Source organism: Aspergillus versicolor (assembly GCF_001890125.1).
Source record: "Aspergillus versicolor CBS 583.65 unplaced genomic scaffold ASPVEscaffold_3, whole genome shotgun sequence".
NCBI lineage: Eukaryota > Fungi > Ascomycota > Eurotiomycetes > Eurotiales > Aspergillaceae > Aspergillus > Aspergillus versicolor.
The window spans coordinates 2720014-2738018 of record NW_024467526.1 but is presented as its reverse complement, the minus strand read 5'-3'; the positions used below and the strand labels follow the sequence as shown (position 1 = coordinate 2738018).

Below are 18005 nucleotides of genomic sequence, written 5' to 3'. Positions count from 1 at the left end.
ATGTGCGAGAGTGTACCAGCGGTCATGCCCAAGTTGTAGGTGTTAGCTTCAGAGAAGGAGCAGCCTTCAGGGTAAAATTGGGGGTCTGGGGGCGGCACGATCGTAGTCATTTGTGCTCAGTGGGTGTATAGACGCCTAGGAGACATTTATTCCATATCGAGCTTCCCCTAAGAATGGCTATTGCGCATGGGTTGCATCGTAGTGGTGGCGCACTGCATCAGGTGAATTCGTTGTGAGGCGTTGGCGCAAAATTCACCCATTCAGAAAAGTCCATTCCCGCGTTAACGTTCAAGTCTTGGTTAACATCGGGAAATATGCTTCCAAAGGTGGGATCGTTGAAAAGTTGGTCGGCGAAGGGCATGTAGATTGGATGTGGCTGCTGTGGCTGGATGGTGGCCGATCTGGCAGGGCTGGTAGGGTTTGACGAATATACTGGGGCACAAAGTCGATTTATCACTTCTAAACAGCGACCGGCAAGGTTATTGTTGCTTAACGAAGGGAACATGAGGAGGGCCTTCGTCGACTCGATCTCCTGGAGCCAGCTTGGCGCTTCGGCACTGGTTGGATCTGTCATCAAGAGGATAATTGGGATCAAACCGGCTTGGAAAAGAAAGTATCTGCCGACAAGATGTGAGAGTTAGCCAACTAACAGTGACAGTATTCCTGATATGATAAGGGTTCGAAACGTACAGCATATACCAAGCACCAAGCCGCGTGCAGGGATGGTTGTTCACAAAATCGGTGATAGAGGATATGGTCAACCTAGCATTGCGGAAGCAGAGTGCCCTGCACTCGGCTTCAGAAAGATCTTCGGGTTCAGTGGGCGTGTTTGGCGTCCACCTCCTAGAAGCCCATCTTAGAAGGATCGGGCGATAAATGAGGATTCTTAGGTTCCAATCTCGCCACAGTAATCGGCTGCGGACAAGAGCAAAATTGTCCGAGATGGAGCTAAGGTCTGGCTGCTTAATATAGTCTGGTAGTCCATCGTACCATTCGTCCATCGGCTTCTGAAGGTTCAAAGTCTCCTCTGGAGTGGGATTCGGCCCCGAAATGAGGCGTTGGTAGACGCTATTTGTTAGAATGTGGAATTTAGCTTGTGCAATCATTCCCGTGTATAGTGTCGGCTCGTTCACTTCGGGAGGTAAAGTTGTGGTTGCTGTTGTGAGGGCTTCGTCGTGGATATTGAGAACATGCTTCACATCCATAACGCTGTCTTCTGGTAGAAGAATGGGACGGCCAAATGTCTTTGCGGCACCGCTATCGAATATGTAGACGCCCCACCATAATCTTCTGCGGATTTCACGCTGTGAGAGGCTGATCTTCCAGCCGTGGAACTCTTTATGCAACCCAAGGCTCATAGACATTCGGACAGCTAAGCCCAAAAAGTTCCATCCCGTGTTTGGCTTGTTTCTTTTCTGTGCATAATTGCTCAAAAATAATAAAGCTTGAACGAGCGTCAGATTCCCAGCTTCAAACACAGACATTTGTTGTAACCTGCTTCTGGCTTCTTGGTAGAATGTGATGTCTAGGTCAGAGTTATCGTCACCAATACACCAAGCCCCTAGGGCGAGGATTGTGTTTAGCAAGATTTGCCATGCAGGTCCATGAGGTCGGGGAAGCTGTTCGTAAAACTGCGCCCTGAAAGTGGCTTCATGAACGAAGGGATAACTCATATGATAATTGAGGAAAAAAGCATCCATGAACGCCTGTTCCACAACGCCAGATGGTGCTATATTCAAAAGTTGGGATTTTAAAGGGATCCTGTCTGAATTGTCTGCGGGTTTCGATGATCCGGTTGGTATGTTAAGATCAAAACCATGTTTGAGCAAGGCCCTTAGTGGTACAACGCTGGAAGATGCCCCTAAGACGGAAAGGTTAGCACTTGGTGGGAACATGGATGCGCAATGGAGCATATACCAAAATAACCGGCGCCTTCTGGCTTAATAGACAGAGCGGCCATTCCGTCTGTTAGATCCCCAAGTGTAATTCTGTTCTCTGCCCAGTCAAACCCATCGGCCTGCTGAGGTAAGGCCTCTGGCGCTGGTTCATGACGATCTGCTTCAGCCTTAGCTGGAGTAGAGTGTCTGGAGGAGGATTTGGATGATGAGCCTGCCCTGGGGAGCGGCTCTTGATCGTGTAATAGAGAGCGGACTGTAGCATCTAAATCACCTCCTGGGAACAGCCGCCCTAATGCTGATTCGAACGCTTGCAAGCGGTCTTCCACATAGGTTAAATGCCTATGGCAATCATTAATATTGTAATGAAACAAAAAGAGGCGGGTAGATGAGATTGGATGATTAGATGGAGGTATCATACTGTCGTGTCAGAGGGCTTCTGGTTATTTTTGGGCTATATTTGCATTCTTTGCCGAGTTGCTTGCATTGCATGCAAGTCGGTTTCTCTTTGGAGCACTAACAACAAGTCAGATTCAGGTCAAGGCATAATACGTTGAATAAGAAATATATACCCTGGACTTTCGTAGGCGGCATTCATCACACTGCAAAGCACATAATCAGAACCAGCTCTATTATACTCCAGACTGTAACTTACTGCATAAGAGTGGGAATCACGAGTGCTAGCCATGTTTATATTGTTCCTCGATACCAAGTATCTTTTGCTCGTTGAAAGTCATAGATAACTTGGATCATCTGCGAATGAATTGTCAGTGGACGGGTTACTGGTGCCGCATTCTATGTTACAGAGTAGTCGCCCGGACTTAAACTGACCCCAGCGGAGCGGGGATAGATGCATCAAAAACCCCAGGCGCATATATGTCGTACGGGCAGTCTATTTTGAAAGTTGAGGGAAAGAATGGCCAAATTTATATAAATCCGTGGAGTACTAAACTTGGCCTCGAGGGGTGCAGTGGGGTACAGTATAGCGAAAAGCAGTTCGAACACCTTGGTGATCGTATGGGGCGCACTCACGATCGGCATGAAACAGGAATTAATGCACGCTCTAGGGACTAAATGACGATGGGTACATCAATCAAAGATGCTGATCATTGGTCCCATGAGAGGTGATACAAAAGGAATGAATTGAAAGACTGTCGAGGAAGAGAAGACGGCACTTCTGCCAGTCCAAGTGTGGGGGAGGATGCTATCACGTGATCAGGAGCAGGAATTTTTCTCAGATGGAACGAGTTTGCCCTGTCGGTTTTTCAGAAAAAGGGAAGTTCTGGATGGCATGCGAATCATTATTATTGCTAAGATCATTTGTGCCTGCCACGGGGTGAATACTGATTGTCAGTTCACAGCCTATGAGCCTTTTGCATAGATGGGCGCTTAAACTGCCGCAAGTGTCTTGGGGACTGTCGAGGAAACGACCCGTTTATTCTGGCTCTCTCAACATATCACTAACCACAGACATTATTTCCAGCGGGAGCGCATTTGTACCATTAAAATATGATCGTATTTATGTCGAATAGAAGTATTGAATTTGCAAGGCCACATGCATTTAGAATCGTTGCCTTAGACGCGGGGCATCAAGTGGGCCGCCACTCAGGTACAAAAATTGCCCAATCAGATGCCCTACGTGACTATCAATTTCCACGACGTCATTTTGAAGCCGAAATATTCAAGCGGCACTGAAATTTATCTGATGTGCATGTACAGTACTCCGAAACCCAGGAATTGCGACTGAACTACACAGGTCCATATACCACGGCAATCCCCTACTCCTGCTAGAATATTGAAGTACTAACATCGCCCCCAGTCCAGTCATGCCCAGCCAACCGCCCCTCCCCCACCTTCTCACACCGTATATATGCTCGCCTCCTCCCTCGTCGCTCACAACCGTTTCATCCGTACTAGGTGCTACAGGGAACTGGCTTGTATTGCGATTCTTATGTGCGGCACTTAATGCACCTCCTAACTCCTATTCTGGTCCTGGGATTGTCGGGGCCGAAGGTGGGAGGAAGAAAAAAGTTGTGCTTGTGAGTTTTCTGCGGAGTTGGGAATTTTGGAGAGCGGAGGCAAAAAGATTGGTACGGACATGATACTTTCGGAGACGTTTACGTACGTTTACTTATGACACCACCAGGGTCTAGATCTAGCACGTCTTACAGAAAAACGGCAGTTTGCGTTTGTCGATGGGCTTTCAGAATTGTTCTCCCCTCCACCTGCTCCAACGTCGTCACCAGCGCAATCACACTATCCTGGGGCTGGCCCAACACCTCGGACAACCCTCCCTACTCGTTCATATCCTGGTATCACCCCCCATGGTCTGTCACCGACGCGCCAGCCACCTCCATCAGCAAGCCCTGGTACCCTGTCACATCAGCCTGCAGAAGAAGCCAGTCCGATGAAGCGACTGCGCCTATCAGGCAACGGTATCGCAGCTATAGATGGCTTGGAAAAGGACATCGTTGCAGTGATAAACCAGCTGAAGACCTCAAATCCTGGCGAAGATGGTGGTGAATCCGATGTTCTTCTGATCGTCGACCAGCCGGATCTGTTACTTGCAGCAACGGGACCAAATAAAGGAATCGGTGCTACGGAGATGGGGGAGTGGATAATGGGACTACAACAGGTATGGTAGAGATCGTGTTCTTTGAAATTACCCATGGGAAGGGGCAAGTGAGGTTCTGTCGGCTAACTCTAGCCTGTGACCATCTAGGCTGCGGCAGCGACTATTGTAACAGTATCCTCAGATTCGCCATTAATTCATAATGCATCCGCATTTGTACATCAGGCAGCGACTCCTTTAGAGACGGAACATGCCGCGTTTACAGTTGAATTGGCTTATCGGGCAGAAATGGTTATGCAGCTTCGGAACCTGGAAACTGGTGCGGCTAGGGATGTTAGTGGCGTCCTCAGAGTTAGCAAAGGAGGGGCCTGGGGTCATAAGGAAAGCGCTGGTGAGGAAAATTGGGAGGAAAAAGAAGTATTGTACTTCGTCCAGAGAGATGGGGGGGTAAGTGTGTTCGGGCGTGGGGAATAAGTTATCAATGCTGGACATTGCAAGGCATAAATAGGGCAAATATAAGTGCTTCGAATGTACGGAGCCAGACATGGTAAACAATGTCTAGATGAGTTTATAAGCGTAGGATCTTGTTCGCCGAAGGTTGGATTCAAGAGGCAGGTAACATTGAATGGATATCTCAATATCGACTCTGCCATAAGATGGGATATTCGCCAGCCATAAACAAAGAAAGGAAATTCATTCATGTTTTGTCCCTTTTTTGAATTTTATCCATTTCGAAGGCCCATGAGATTGTAAATTTTCTGTCTTCCAAGCACCGTCAACTGTAGTGCCCTTTTTTTTCTCTATAATAAAAGTGCTCTGACGGCAAAAGTGAAGACATGTCCCAACTCCAACTCCATGGGAGTGCCCCTGCATGAGAAACCGGTTACTTCAAATGCGAGGCCCCTCTGCCGTACCAGCCCCCTCCAGCCCCTAGGAACGAAAACGCGACATTGGGATTGATCTAGTGGTTCTCAGGGCCACGGGCGCCCTTAGGAGTGCCGACCTGGAAACCGTTCTTGAAGCGGCGGTGGACGTCCCGAAGGTGAGAGGTTCTTCCGGAACCGGTGGTCTTTCTTCTCTTGGCCTTCTCGCCCCAGTTGACTGTATTCCACATATTCTCGTAAGCCAATGTTCGAATGCAATTCAGATACCGGTTCCTGGTGATTCCACCGCCAAACAATAGGAAAAGGATATGGGGATGTTCGTACACTTGCGAGTCTTAGCAGAGGGGTAACCACAGTTGGCGCAGGTCGACTTCTGGATGTGGTAAGACCGGCGGCCTGGAATCGAGAAAATAAAACGTTAGCCCTTCCGTATGCTCTTCATTCCGGTCGTTCCTAGTGTATTCCAACGCAGAACACCACTCATATCTTGTCGGAAAAGGTTTCGGGAGGAAATGGAATACTGACCACAACGCCGGCAGAGGGTGTGAGTCTTGTTGTGGCGCTTTCCGAAGCTGGTGGTACCCTTCGCTATAATCGTCGTCAGTCTCTAAAGTTTCATCGAGGCATCGAACAGGTTGACGGAATATCGGATTTGGACGTACTCATCTTGAATTAGGACCTGTAATGAATGACAGATAGTCAGTAACAAAATTCTCCTTGGCTGAGCATTTCACAAAATGAACTGGGCGCAACTCACCTGGCGATTCCGTTGAAGGGCTGGTTGTCGTTGTCGTCGTCGCTACTCGGCTGATCGAAAGTTCGCGCTGGGTCCGGGTGTCTTGCTAAGCGAGTGTGCCAGGAGAGGGCACAAGCCCTGGCAATCTCCCAAATTAGTAATATCACATGACCTTGCCCTACAGCCGTAGTCACGTGAATGTTCTGGAGACTAAAGTACCGGATAAGAAGACAAAGAAAGATGATGCGAAAGTCGATTTGTCATTCTCGATTCTCATACTGTATTTGATTCCTGTCATTCTCAGAATTTATTTTAGAATAATAGTTTGACACAATTTAACTATGCATACAGTATATTATGTACATTGAAAGTAAGTTGATTCAGACATGTTAATTAGCCCTATGACTGCGGCTATTCAGCATCATCCTTTCCAATGAAAGAAGCCATCGGATCATCAGCTGCAAGTCTGCTGCGCTTATATGTCTCAAATTCCTCCTCTGTAATTCCTGTTTGCGTCTCCATGAGCGTTCGTTTCTTTGCAGTTGAATCTTGTTGATCCCGGCTCTCTGGATTCTCGTTTTTGTGCGAATCCGCAGCCTCACTGGCTTCTAGCAACGGCTTCTCAGTCTCGGTTTCAGGTAGTAGGAGCATGTTTCCTGCTTCTTCAAATGCTCGCTTCCCATCATCGCCAGTACAATAACTGTTCTTGACTGTAGAAAAACAGCAAGTATACCCCCATTGGAAATCGTGCCACCAGCTACCCCATACTGATTTGTGATTGTTTGTGAGTATATCTTCAGGGTATTTGGATTTGGCTGCTTTCTTCGGTGCGCCTTTGATTGCCCCTGTTTCATCATACTCAACAAATCGCTCATTCTCGATCACCATTGTATCGCGGAGGGGAGTTTTCTGCAGGTGCTGTTCACCACCATACTTATCGAGAAGAGCCTTCCGTTGCGCATCACGCTTGGCCTCAGTCTCGGCTATTTCTTTCTTTCGCGAAATTTCGCCAGAAGTTGGATTCGCTTGTAAATGAACCTTTTGCGTACCGCGTTCTTGAGCCTCCCAAGCGTATCGTTGAGCTCTCTCGAATTCTGCCGCATCCCCGGACGAGCGGACGAAATTCTCTTCGGCGACAAGAGCAGCAGCTTGATCCTCTGCAGCGCCCATGTCTACCATGCGTCGCGTTTTCGGATCGTACTTGGCTGAATCCAAATCAAGGTTCAAAAGATACTTCGCGGTGTCTTCTCGAATACGCAGATTGCGAGTGGCTGTGCTCTGTTGTCTTCCCATATCAGATTCCTCTGCATACCGGGCTTCCTGCTCCGGGACTTCCTCGTCTAGACCATCAATCGCATTTCCTGTTTCCCCATCTGAAATCTTCGCCTGCCGCTTTATCTTCTCCAACTCCTCGTATTCCTCTACCACTTGTCGGTATTCGCCCGCATCGTAGCCATTCCACCGGTCTCTTTTGGCATCCCAGCCTAAGTCGACGTTTTGTATAACTTCATCCGCTTGAATATCTTTCCCAGTCCATTTTGCGCCTTGTTTTCTCGGTCGGCTTAGGCACTCTTTAGTTTTGTGCGTCATGGCACCGCAGTTCTCGCAAGCGCCTTTGCGATACTTGGTGGCGGCTGGGCCAGCACGCTTTCCACGCTCGTACCATTTCGATTGATCTGTCGTTGATTTATGTAGACGTTGATGCTCAAGATAGTCATTTGCGGATTCGTCGTCGTCGATATAGAACGGTTTTTTCGAGATGAAAGCGGGAATATACTCGTTGCGCTCTTTAGATGCGACGTCTGCAGGTTTTCGAGACGACATTACGGCGGTAGGTGAAATATGAACTAACGGCGGCGAAGAAAGTGAGTAGAAGGCAAACACGGGTAATCGAGGTGCAGTATGAATATTAGATGCCCAACAATGCCCAGCACTGTTGTTGTGGAAGTTGACCCCTCCTACAATAGTACTTGGGTCAAAGGCTGGTCATCTTGACTTTCCTGTCACGTGAGCAGGCGTTCTTCCCGCGCCACCGAACGCGTCTTTCATATCAACCATTCCATCGGAATTCTTCCAATCTATGGTGAAATCGCGATCTTTCTCTTTGGGGGCCCTGGCTTGATAAGGTTGTGACATATGATTCTTTTTCCGGTATGCTGACAGCGTTCGCTGTCACAAAATCAACGTGATCAATGGAGCCTTTCCAAGTGCGCCTAAACTGTGTGGACCATTATCAGGCAAACCCGTCGGAACTCGACCCTCCTCTGCCTCACAAGATTGGAAATAGAGAGAAACTTTACAAGCCTAAGGTCCCTGTGGTGAGGATATTTGGTACTACGGAAACCGGCCAGAAAATTTGCGTCCATGTTCATGGCGCGTTTCCCTATCTCTATGTTCGGTACGATGGGGACTTGAACCCCGATACAGGTTCGTCGAGGCACTTCCATCATTGTGTTTCTCCAACTAAGGTCATATTTAGTACGGTCTGCGGCAAAGAGTCTGCATATCTCAATAGATCATGCCTTAGCCGTCAGTTACCGACGTAATGCGTACGACAAAAAGGCGGTTTTTGTTGCGCATATTACTCTAGTGAAGGGTGTCCCCTTCTATGGCTACCATGTGGGATACCGTTTCTTTTTTAAGGTATACCTATTAAACCCCATTTACATCACACGGTTAGCGGATTTGCTCCTCCAGGGTGCTGTGATGAAGCGCCCAATCCAACCATACGAAAGCCACATGCAGTATATCCCGCAATGGATGTGCGATTATAGTCTATTCGGCTGCGCGTTTATGAAGTGCGGCAAGGTCAAATTTCGCTCTCCGGTACCAGAATATCTAGATTTTACCGACCTGTCCCACCGCTGGCATGACCGATCAATACCATCTGATTGGATTTCAGATGAGAGTGTGCTACCCAAACAAAGCCACTGTCCGCTAGAAGCCGATGTTTGCGTCCAAGATATCCTGAATAGATTGGAAATAAATGAGCGACCCATTCATCATGACTTCGGCGAGCTTTTGAAGCCTACGGTATTAAACGAGAGACTTGTTCCAAGTCTGGCGGGGCTATGGCAGGATGAAAAACGCCGGCGAAAAAAGCGACTCGGGCTCGTCGATCCGGATAGTAGTCCATTTACCAAGGAAGACCTAGTCTCATTTACGTCTGATCCAAGAAAGAACTCGCAGGGAGATTGGATCCATGGAGATGAATTCCAGCTATTGGTTCAACAAATTGCTGCGGAGGAGCGACGCCAAGATAATGACCAGGATGTCACGTTGGATGGGCTTTTGCGACACAACGTGTATGAGAAGGATGTCAAAACTGCATTGGAGAGCGTTGAAGACTTCTTTCCCGGTCCAGATGGGTTTACGAGCTTGCAACTGCGCTACAACAGCGAAAGTGATCCGGCGGAAGAGGGGGCTCATGACTACGTTGACGAAGATGCTATCCGGCTAGTTGAATCAAATGCGGATCCTGACTCGTCTGAAGAGGATGGCATGACTGACATATTTTCTGAGGATGAGGATGAAGTGGACCTTGTAAAATTGGCTACTAGCATGCAGCAAGATGAGAGCTCCGATGAGAATTTTCAAACTCGAGGGCACAAACCTTTCGAACCTCAAGATGATGAATTGGACTCAGAACGAAATGGCACTTCTGGCTTTGAGGAGCTGGGAAGTGTTCCAGGTCTAGACACCCGCGGAATCCAGTTCGACGTCCCTACTCAAAACAAGATACAAAGCGATGATATGCGGGCGACGAGACTGAATCAGAACAAAATAATGGACAAAACTACCCAGGTCGGCATACATTCTAGCCATTCCCAGCCCCGAGAAGCATATTCAGAGCATGACCTTACTATGAAGGATTATAATAATATGCCTAGTCGCCGTGCAGAACAGTCACCTCCACTAGAACAGCTCTCCTCCCAGTCGAAAATTCGTCCCAAAAACATGAGCCAAGCTGGTACATTGAATTTCCCTGTTGTCAAAGACCCCAATGACCCGATGACAATCCTACGCTTCAGTCAAGAGGGGTCAACCTCGAAAGTCCTGTTGGACATGGGAGCAAAGCAAAATGACGATCCTAGAAAAGTTGAGGACATGCTGCAACCTCCTTCGTCTACTGAGACTGAATCTGATGGTTCGTCGGATGTAGTTGCCCCTGAAACTGCAGCTCTTATACTTGAAGCTTTCAATATCCCATCACATATCCGCTTGGGTTTCTTGCGGCGACCCTGCCCTGTTCCTAGGGAAGTTTCTTCAATAATAGACGCTTTCGGACACCCAAGTGTCATATACAAAGATGCGCACTACAGTCGGGACGAAGACGTCCCTGATCGTCCACGGGACTATGCAGGAAGGGAGTTCCGGCTTGGGGGTACCAGTATACGTTATCTTCCCGGTTTTGATCGTTCTGGCCGCTCCCCTGCAATTCTGGGTGAACAGAACATAGGGACAAAGGACAAATGTGACTGGAATGAAACAGATCATCAATTACGCATCGCATCCACGGCTAGGATTTGGGAATTTGCAGCGGAACCCCCTAGCCGTTCGGAGGTCATCACTTGGTTTGAAAACCAACAACGCAAGGCTTTGGCACCACCCACGAAAACAAAGGAGCGACATAAGGACAAAGAGTCTAGGATGCAAGCGCTTTCCCAAATCGAAGGCCCAACACAAAAGAATGACCATGGATCCGAATGCTCGCAAAATGAAGAATCGACTAGTGTTGAGCATCAGGCTCAGTATATGAGCACTATGAGTCTAGAGGTCCATGTGAACACTCGAGGGGTGCTCTCACCGAATCCGGAAGAAGATGAGATAGCTTCGTTTTTCTGGTGTATAAGCTCGGAAAATGAACTTCTCGACGATAATGATGTTCCATCAGGAGCCCAAATTGGGATCGTTTTCCAAGGAGATGGAGAACGTCCTGAATTGAAAGTTTCCAAGGCATTAAGAGTGGATTGGGAACATGAACCAACGGAGCTGGATCTAATAAATCGTCTAGTTGACATTGTTCGATTGCATGACCCTGATATTATCACCGGATACGAAGTGCATAACAGCTCTTGGGGGTACGTAATTGAGAGAGCAAAGAAGAAATATGATTTTGATCTTTGTGACGAGCTATCGCGGGTGAAATCGCAAGCACATGGACGATTTGGCAAAGCGGCTGATAAATGGGGCTTCAATCAAACTTCGTCTATCCGCATCACTGGAAGACACATGATCAATATATGGCGTGCCATGAGGAGTGAGATGAATCTACTACAGTACACAATGGAAAACGTTGTTTTCCACCTCCTGCACCGGCGGATTCCGCATTATTCATTCCGCGACCTTACCTTATGGTATCAAAGCGATAGGCCTCGGGATTTTATGAAAGTTGTCAACTATTTTGTTTCACGCGTTCAAATGAACATTGAAATTCTTGACGCAAATGAGTTGATACCTCGGATCAGCGAGCAAGCGAGAATTCTTGGCATAGACTTTTATTCAGTGTTTTCTCGAGGGTCCCAGTTCAAAGTCGAGTCTCTGATGTTTCGAATCGCAAAGCCAGAAAACTTCATCCTTGTTTCCCCAAGCAGAAAGCAAGTTGGTCAACAAAATGCCCTTGAGTGCTTGCCGCTTGTTATGGAACCTCAGAGCGATTTCTACACTAGCCCTCTTCTTGTTCTGGATTTCCAGTCGTTATACCCTAGCATCATGATCGCCTACAACTATTGTTATTCCACTTTCCTTGGGAGGGTTCACTCATGGAGGGGGCGAGATAAGATGGGTTTCATGGACTATAAACGGAAACCGAGGCTGCTGGAGCTGCTCAAAGACCAGATTAACATCGCGCCGAACGGTATGATTTATGCAAAGCCTGGGATGCGGAAGTCGTTACTTGCTAGAATGCTCGCAGAAATACTGGAAACGCGGGTGATGGTTAAGGCTGGAATGAAGGTGGATAAAGATGACCGAGCACTGCAGCGTCTTCTTAACAACCGACAGCTTGCCCTGAAGCTCATAGCCAATGTTACATATGGGTATACATCTGCCTCGTTCTCAGGGAGGATGCCTTGCTCTGAAATTGCTGACAGCATCGTTCAATCGGGTCGCGAGACTCTCGAAAAGGCCATTGCTTTTATTCATTCTGTGGAACGATGGGGCGCTGAAGTGGTGTACGGAGATACAGATAGTCTCTTCGTTTACCTCAAAGGACGGACTCGGGATCAGGCTTTTGATATTGGTGAAGAAATTGCTCGAGCCGTCACAGACATGAACCCACACCCAGTCAAGTTGAAATTCGAAAAAGTCTATCACCCATGTGTGCTACTTGCGAAAAAGCGATACGTCGGCTTCAAGTATGAACATCGAGACCAAAAGGAGCCCGAGTTCGACGCCAAAGGCATTGAAACTGTTCGTCGCGACGGCACCCCAGCTGAGCAAAAGATCGAAGAGAAGGCACTCAAGCTTCTATTCAAAACAGCAGATCTTAGTCAGGTGAAGAGTTACTTCCAGAATCAGTGTACGAAAATTATGCAAGGACGTGTGTCAGTCCAAGACTTCTGCTTTGCAAGAGCCGTGAAACTGGGAACCTATAGTGAAAACGGAAATCTTCCCGCAGGAGCTCTAATTAGCACAAAGAAAATGCTCGAGGATCCTCGTGCAGAGCCTCAGTACGGCGAGCGCGTTCCCTATGTTGTGGTCACAGGAGCTCCAGGGTCCAGACTCATCGATCGCTGCGTATCACCAGAGATTCTCCTGCAGGATGCACAAATCGACCTCGACGCAGAATATTACATCACGAAGAACCTCATTCCTCCTTTAGAACGCATCTTCAACCTTGTTGGAGCTAATGTTCGCCAATGGTATGACGAGATGCCGAAAGTCCATCGCATCCGTCGTGTGGAAGGAGCAAACTCCATCATTGGTGGAAAGACCAGCATAAGAACCCTCGAATCGTACATGAAGGCCTCAACTTGCATTGTCTGCAAGACCAAACTCTACGACGCCGAAATCCCTGTCTGCTTAGATTGCATGCAAAGTCCTCATCTCTCTCTACTGGAACTTGTCTCCCGCCGGCGGCAGGCCGAGCAGAAAGTTGCAAATCTTGGGCGGGTCTGTCGGTCTTGCATGGATGTTCCTTTTGGGGACGAAGTGAAATGCGACAGCCTAGACTGTCCTGTTTTTTACGCAAGAACGAGAAGTCTGGCTCATTGGAGGCATACAAATGCTTCGCTTAACCCTGTAATCAAATTTCTACAGGATAACTGCGGAGACGGCTTGGAATGGTAGCTTACTTGGGCCGGCTGGGAAGGCACGGCGTGGACATAGGTTTATTATTCCTGAGATATCCATGCTACCTGGGTTGCTTTCTCTAGGTTTGGTTATCACTTTCTGTCTTTTGGTTGGAGTACGCTGTTATACTGGAGTTGGGGGGGGGGGGGGGNGTTTGTTTTTGGATACCCGTACAATGGCAGTCGCAATTGATCATTTTTAGTCACCATATTGCCACCTATCGCTCCTCCTAAGTAGCCGTATGTAGGAAAGAAATAATAGCTGCTAACTTTAGAAGAACACCGCTAGAGGGACGAATATTAGAGACCGGCCAGTTTGTTTAGCGTATCGATGCCGAGAGGGTCATCGCCTGCATTAGACTCTTCTTCTTCCACAATTTCAACAACACGACTCTGTCTGCCTTTGCCATTGATAATTGTCACTGGTCGGTTCTCCTTTAGGTCGTGTGTAGCATTCTTAGGGTTAGCTGTCCATCCGCCCTCAGTGGGGTCACGATCGAAATCCAGTAGACTTTCCCCTTCCACCGGAGCAGATGAAAGCACTATAGATGAGGAAGGAGTACTCGGCATATGTAAAAGCCCAAAATCAAGAAGTTCCTCTAGTAAATTGACGCTACCATCATTAGGGAGGGCTGGGTTGCTGTGTGTGGTGGAGGTTGAGCTACCTTCATCGCTGAGGTTGAGCCCGAAAGGATCGTCATTTTGTTGACACCCGGCATCGTTAACTACCTGAAAGGCCTCGTTGGCCACTTTATCTTTGACATTTGCGTCAGGGATTGTGTCGTCAGATTTACCCTTCCGCAAACCTTTGATCGCGTCCTGGTCCGCCGGAAGAGTAGTTGTAGAGTCTGGGTGCTCGTAATGACCAACTGCAATCTGGCCGAGGACCCTTGGGAATATCCAGGGAAAACTGATCAAAGGTAGCTGATCTATCTTGGGGGCTGGTGTATTCGTGAATAGGTTTTCGTCTGCGGGATTGTCTTCGCGGTGTTTTGCTAATGCTGCAGCCATCTCCTTGTGCGTAATTCGATACATGGCGACGACAAGAGGCGCGAGCAACTCAAAAGTCCGACCTCCAACCTCTTCATAAGCTCGCTTTTTGAAACCTTCTCGTAGTGCAGAAGATATGGTACCAATATCCTCATGGAGCTTGTAGTCTTTACTCATATTAGAGTGATTGAGCACAAATGTCGACCACACCTCGAACTCTGTCTTGATCTCATGCTGTGCCATTATCCGGCGGATGGAAGTGTCGTATTCATCTTTGAGCTTCGTGGAAAATTCGTAAAAGTCTTCCGGGACTTCAATCTGACACTCTAAGATCCGTTTGTCGAAATTCATCTCAAGGTTTGGATCAAAATCGATTCGCTCCACGGCATCGTATAGCTGTCCAAGGATTTTCCCCGAACGATATTGACAATGCTCAGGTTTGTATATCTTCTCCATAAAATGAGGCCATTTACGGGGCCGCAGATCGCGTGTAATCATGGCTGGATTCCCTGTCTTGTTGTAGTCGACCGCATCTGAATGAAGTTGTGCGAGCCGCATGCATTTTGCTTCATTGACGCCACCCACTAAGTAATCTCCCCATGCAAGATGAGCGTGGGCAATTGCTGGGAGGCAATCGTTTTTCATATAGGTGACAAAGAACGAAGTAATCTCGTCCACGGTGACATCGTGGTCGAGGTCATGAGCCTTCTTACCAACATAGTCCATGGGCTCACGAAACCAGTCTTCTGGTAGCAAATCTTGATCCCAGATCACAAGGTAATCATCTCCATCAAGGTCACCACCGGAGCACATGCTAGCAACATCACGATCTCCAGTTTGGGGTAGGACAACGACGTCCTTGAGGTGCTTCAGGCTGGGAACGTTGACAGCTCTAACCACGCGAATATCACCAGGGTAGAGAGAAGGGTTACGGGCCAAAATGCATAGTCCTTCGATAATTTCGTATTTTCCATTCTCTGGGCGATATACCTGCACGAATATCTCAGGTATTGCTGCAATCTTCTCTTCGAGGGATGCATCGCCGTTCGGAATTTTGTCGAAGAAATATCCTTTCAAAGTCGCAGTCTCGTCCATACAGCCCAAGAGGCATGCGCCTTGATCGATGACTATCTTTGCCTTTTCCTTCAGATATTTCAAATGCCACGCCCTCCATAGAGTGAGAAGCGAGGTTACAAACGGTTCGTTCGATCTTCTAAAGCCGTCGAGAACCATTTGACTAACGGCAAGCGTTGTCTGGTTAGGATCCACATATTTCCTTAGCAGGTAGACTGCCTTTGGATCACTTTCCATTGCCCCATCCAAGTTCTTCAGCATTGTTCTAAGCTTAAGATGGAATACCTCGTCTGTGATTCCGAGTGTGGACAACACAAGGATCAGCTGTCTGTTGAGAGTTGCAGAAGAGAATTGAGACCAGCGAATAATCTCCAGGCCTTGGGATAGTGCAGCAAATTTAAATTGGCTCTTCCGAATGTGGACATCCTGACGGCAGGCATCTGGGGAAATGATGAGCATACCCTTGCAACCTCCTAGACGAAATTGATAAGCAGAAGGAGGCTCTCTGTCAGGCGTTTTGATTTTGAGTTCTGACATCGCAATCTGTGCGAGGAATTTCGAGATTTTGCCAACGCCATCTGAGAAAGTGTAACCGTTCCTTGTTATGTCGTCAATTTTCTTGACATGCGCAGAGCAACCGGAAATGGCCCGGGTGGTCGAGAAACACTGTCCCAGTCTGGCAGCATGTTTGGCAATGTTTCTAATGTGACCGAATTGCCCCATCCAGGCACGGATATTAGCAGCTGTGACACCGTCTTTAGGAGCGAAAAAGTATGCTCCATGCTCGCGGAATTGAGAGTTTCCAAATGCAAGAAACTCGTAGCGTGTACTTCCAATGACAATGCCATTAGCTAACGCTCTTTTGATACGAGTAAATACCTCATCCATGGTGTTATCAGCAGTGAAATGGATGCGACCCATGTGTTTCTCGTCTGTAAATCTGACTCGGAGAAAATTGTCTGCGAGATTTATGTAATGTCGAATGACCCGGTTTGAGATATCTATAGAGGGGAGGTTGTAGTAAATTGTGCTTGGAGTGATTCTTGCTGATCGCATGAGACAACAGTAAGATGGTATTTTCCCGGTCGTGACACCTTTGACAAATTTAATGTCGAATATTTCCATCGGATTGTAGTAAGCTTTTTTTTGAAGAGCAACATGTTCAAGGAGCTTCCTTGCCTGCACCTCTCCGAGTTCAACTAGCCGTAAGGCAAATTCGCGATTCATGTTGAACTCGGAAAGGAAGCCATGTGATATGCATACTTCTAGTTGGTAGCGTACTGCGAAAGGCAGATGGATGTGGGTAGGGTCAATCAGATCCTGTAAGGAGGCATATGAGGTACCAGAAGTCTTAGGGTCAAGATCAATCCATTTCCAAATAGTTGTAGGTTTGGGGGCGTTACTGTCGACAAAAGTGAAGCGGTCCGTCTTCTCGACAATAAGATTATAATCGCTCAAAATGCTACAGAAAAAGGTAAACTGTCCTTTGTCATCACAATTTCTGGGGTAGTTGATTCGGAAAGCGTTCCAGCGACCTACATAGCATCAGTCAACCAAACGTGAGACACGGGAGGTCCATATGTCCGACTCACCAATATCAATTATTGGGTTCTGCCTTCGAAGGCTAGCTGGAAGAGTAGCCAATCCTTGGGGGTTATGAACAATCTGAGCTTGTCTGAACCAGGTATCCGACTCCCTCCATGACATTTCTTCTATAAATGTAGTCTCGGTGTTCCGAATCCGACGTTGATATATAGGCGGCGAATTTAGGAATGTGAACTGAGAGATGACACCGTTCGAAGTATTTTGTGCTTGGAAGAACCTATCAAGCTGCGAAAATGGAATCCTAAGGCGATATTCTTCAGGCGATGACGGACGTAGGGCGCCGGGGATGTGAAGCTCGAAGTATATGAACAAGTCTTTGCGTCTCAAATTAAGAAGTAGAAAAGCAGCTCCATTTGTTGATGATCCCACGGTTCGCATCGGCATCATTGTTGTTTCGTCCACGACAACTCCGATATCCATCGATGAGATTGGGATTTTCTGTATAGTAAACACTTTGTGAGAAGGGCAAGGACTTGAGGCAGAAAAGATGAATAGTTGCAACTCACAATTTCCGCTGGGAAATGAACCCCGGGACGAACTGGACTGGGAACATCCCATTCGGGAGCCTTGTTATCGAGGGCGATACGTATGTAGACTGTTTCCCCATTTTGCAGCTTTACTTGCTTGGTACATTGTCTCCAAAACTCGTTGACCGGAGGAGGCCTGTATGAATGTTTAGGGGCACGAGAATGCAAGTGGTTGTTCACGACTTACTTAAAGCGTACTTTAGCCTTTGTACCTCTGCCTCCATGGGAATCTTCCCAGATGTCGATGGAGACGATAGTGCCCTCTTCCTTGAATGCTTTCCAGATATCTACCGTGCCCAATTCCTTGGGGACGTTTGTGAGAACAACAGCAAGCGATGGCCATGACATCCATGGAGCTATCAGCTGTTGGCGATTAAATTGGGTAGCAGGGCTTGGGCGGTACTTGGCTCGAGACATAGTAGGCTCTGAC

At 47.7% G+C, this 18005-nt stretch overlaps 6 protein-coding genes across 6 annotated transcripts; 2 read left to right on the top strand and 4 right to left on the bottom strand.

The window, feature by feature from the left end:
- Nucleotides 1–217: 217 nt before the first annotated feature.
- ASPVEDRAFT_82165 (putative C6 transcription factor (Gal4)) lies at nucleotides 218–2583 on the bottom strand (the record flags this gene model as incomplete). The annotated part of the gene is made up of 6 exons (XM_040817153.1): nucleotides 218–617; nucleotides 691–1861; nucleotides 1918–2237; nucleotides 2317–2411; nucleotides 2468–2497; nucleotides 2551–2583. 6 exons carry the CDS (start codon nucleotides 2581–2583, stop codon nucleotides 218–220), a joined length of 2049 nt encoding a protein of 682 aa, XP_040666368.1.
- Nucleotides 2584–3721: 1138 nt separating this feature from the next.
- Nucleotides 3722–4941, top strand: ASPVEDRAFT_51753 (uncharacterized protein; the record flags this gene model as incomplete). The annotated part of the gene is made up of 3 exons (XM_040814524.1): nucleotides 3722–3985; nucleotides 4042–4530; nucleotides 4618–4941. 3 exons carry the CDS (start codon nucleotides 3722–3724, stop codon nucleotides 4939–4941), a joined length of 1077 nt encoding a protein of 358 aa, XP_040666367.1.
- Nucleotides 4942–5257: 316 nt separating this feature from the next.
- ASPVEDRAFT_40137 (60S ribosomal protein eL37) lies at nucleotides 5258–6152 on the bottom strand. Its single transcript, XM_040812062.1, has 5 exons — nucleotides 6109–6152; nucleotides 6014–6030; nucleotides 5877–5939; nucleotides 5676–5747; nucleotides 5258–5568 (listed from the first exon to the last, which is right to left on the bottom strand). Exons 2-5 carry the CDS (start codon nucleotides 6015–6017, stop codon nucleotides 5429–5431), a joined length of 279 nt encoding a protein of 92 aa, XP_040666366.1. The 5' UTR covers nucleotides 6018–6030; nucleotides 6109–6152; the 3' UTR covers nucleotides 5258–5428.
- A 200-nt stretch (nucleotides 6153–6352) lies between these two features.
- slu7 (mRNA splicing protein SLU7) lies at nucleotides 6353–8042 on the bottom strand. The gene has a single exon (XM_040812060.1). It carries the CDS (start codon nucleotides 7909–7911, stop codon nucleotides 6499–6501), a length of 1413 nt encoding a protein of 470 aa, XP_040666365.1. The 5' UTR covers nucleotides 7912–8042; the 3' UTR covers nucleotides 6353–6498.
- Nucleotides 8043–8095: 53 nt separating this feature from the next.
- Nucleotides 8096–13528, top strand: ASPVEDRAFT_581161 (DNA-directed DNA polymerase zeta catalytic subunit REV3). The gene is made up of 3 exons (XM_040815409.1): nucleotides 8096–8514; nucleotides 8567–9891; nucleotides 9958–13528. The coding sequence occupies exons 1-3, from the start codon at nucleotides 8280–8282 to the stop codon at nucleotides 13375–13377; spliced, it is 4980 nt and encodes a 1659-aa protein (XP_040666364.1). The 5' UTR covers nucleotides 8096–8279; the 3' UTR covers nucleotides 13378–13528.
- Nucleotides 13529–17992, bottom strand: ASPVEDRAFT_884922 (RNA dependent RNA polymerase; the record flags this gene model as incomplete). Its single annotated transcript, XM_040818334.1, has 4 exons — nucleotides 13529–16978; nucleotides 17036–17486; nucleotides 17555–17711; nucleotides 17763–17992. The coding sequence occupies 4 exons, from the start codon at nucleotides 17990–17992 to the stop codon at nucleotides 13680–13682; spliced, it is 4137 nt and encodes a 1378-aa protein (XP_040666363.1). The 3' UTR covers nucleotides 13529–13679.
- Between the last annotated feature and the right edge of the window lie 13 nt (nucleotides 17993–18005).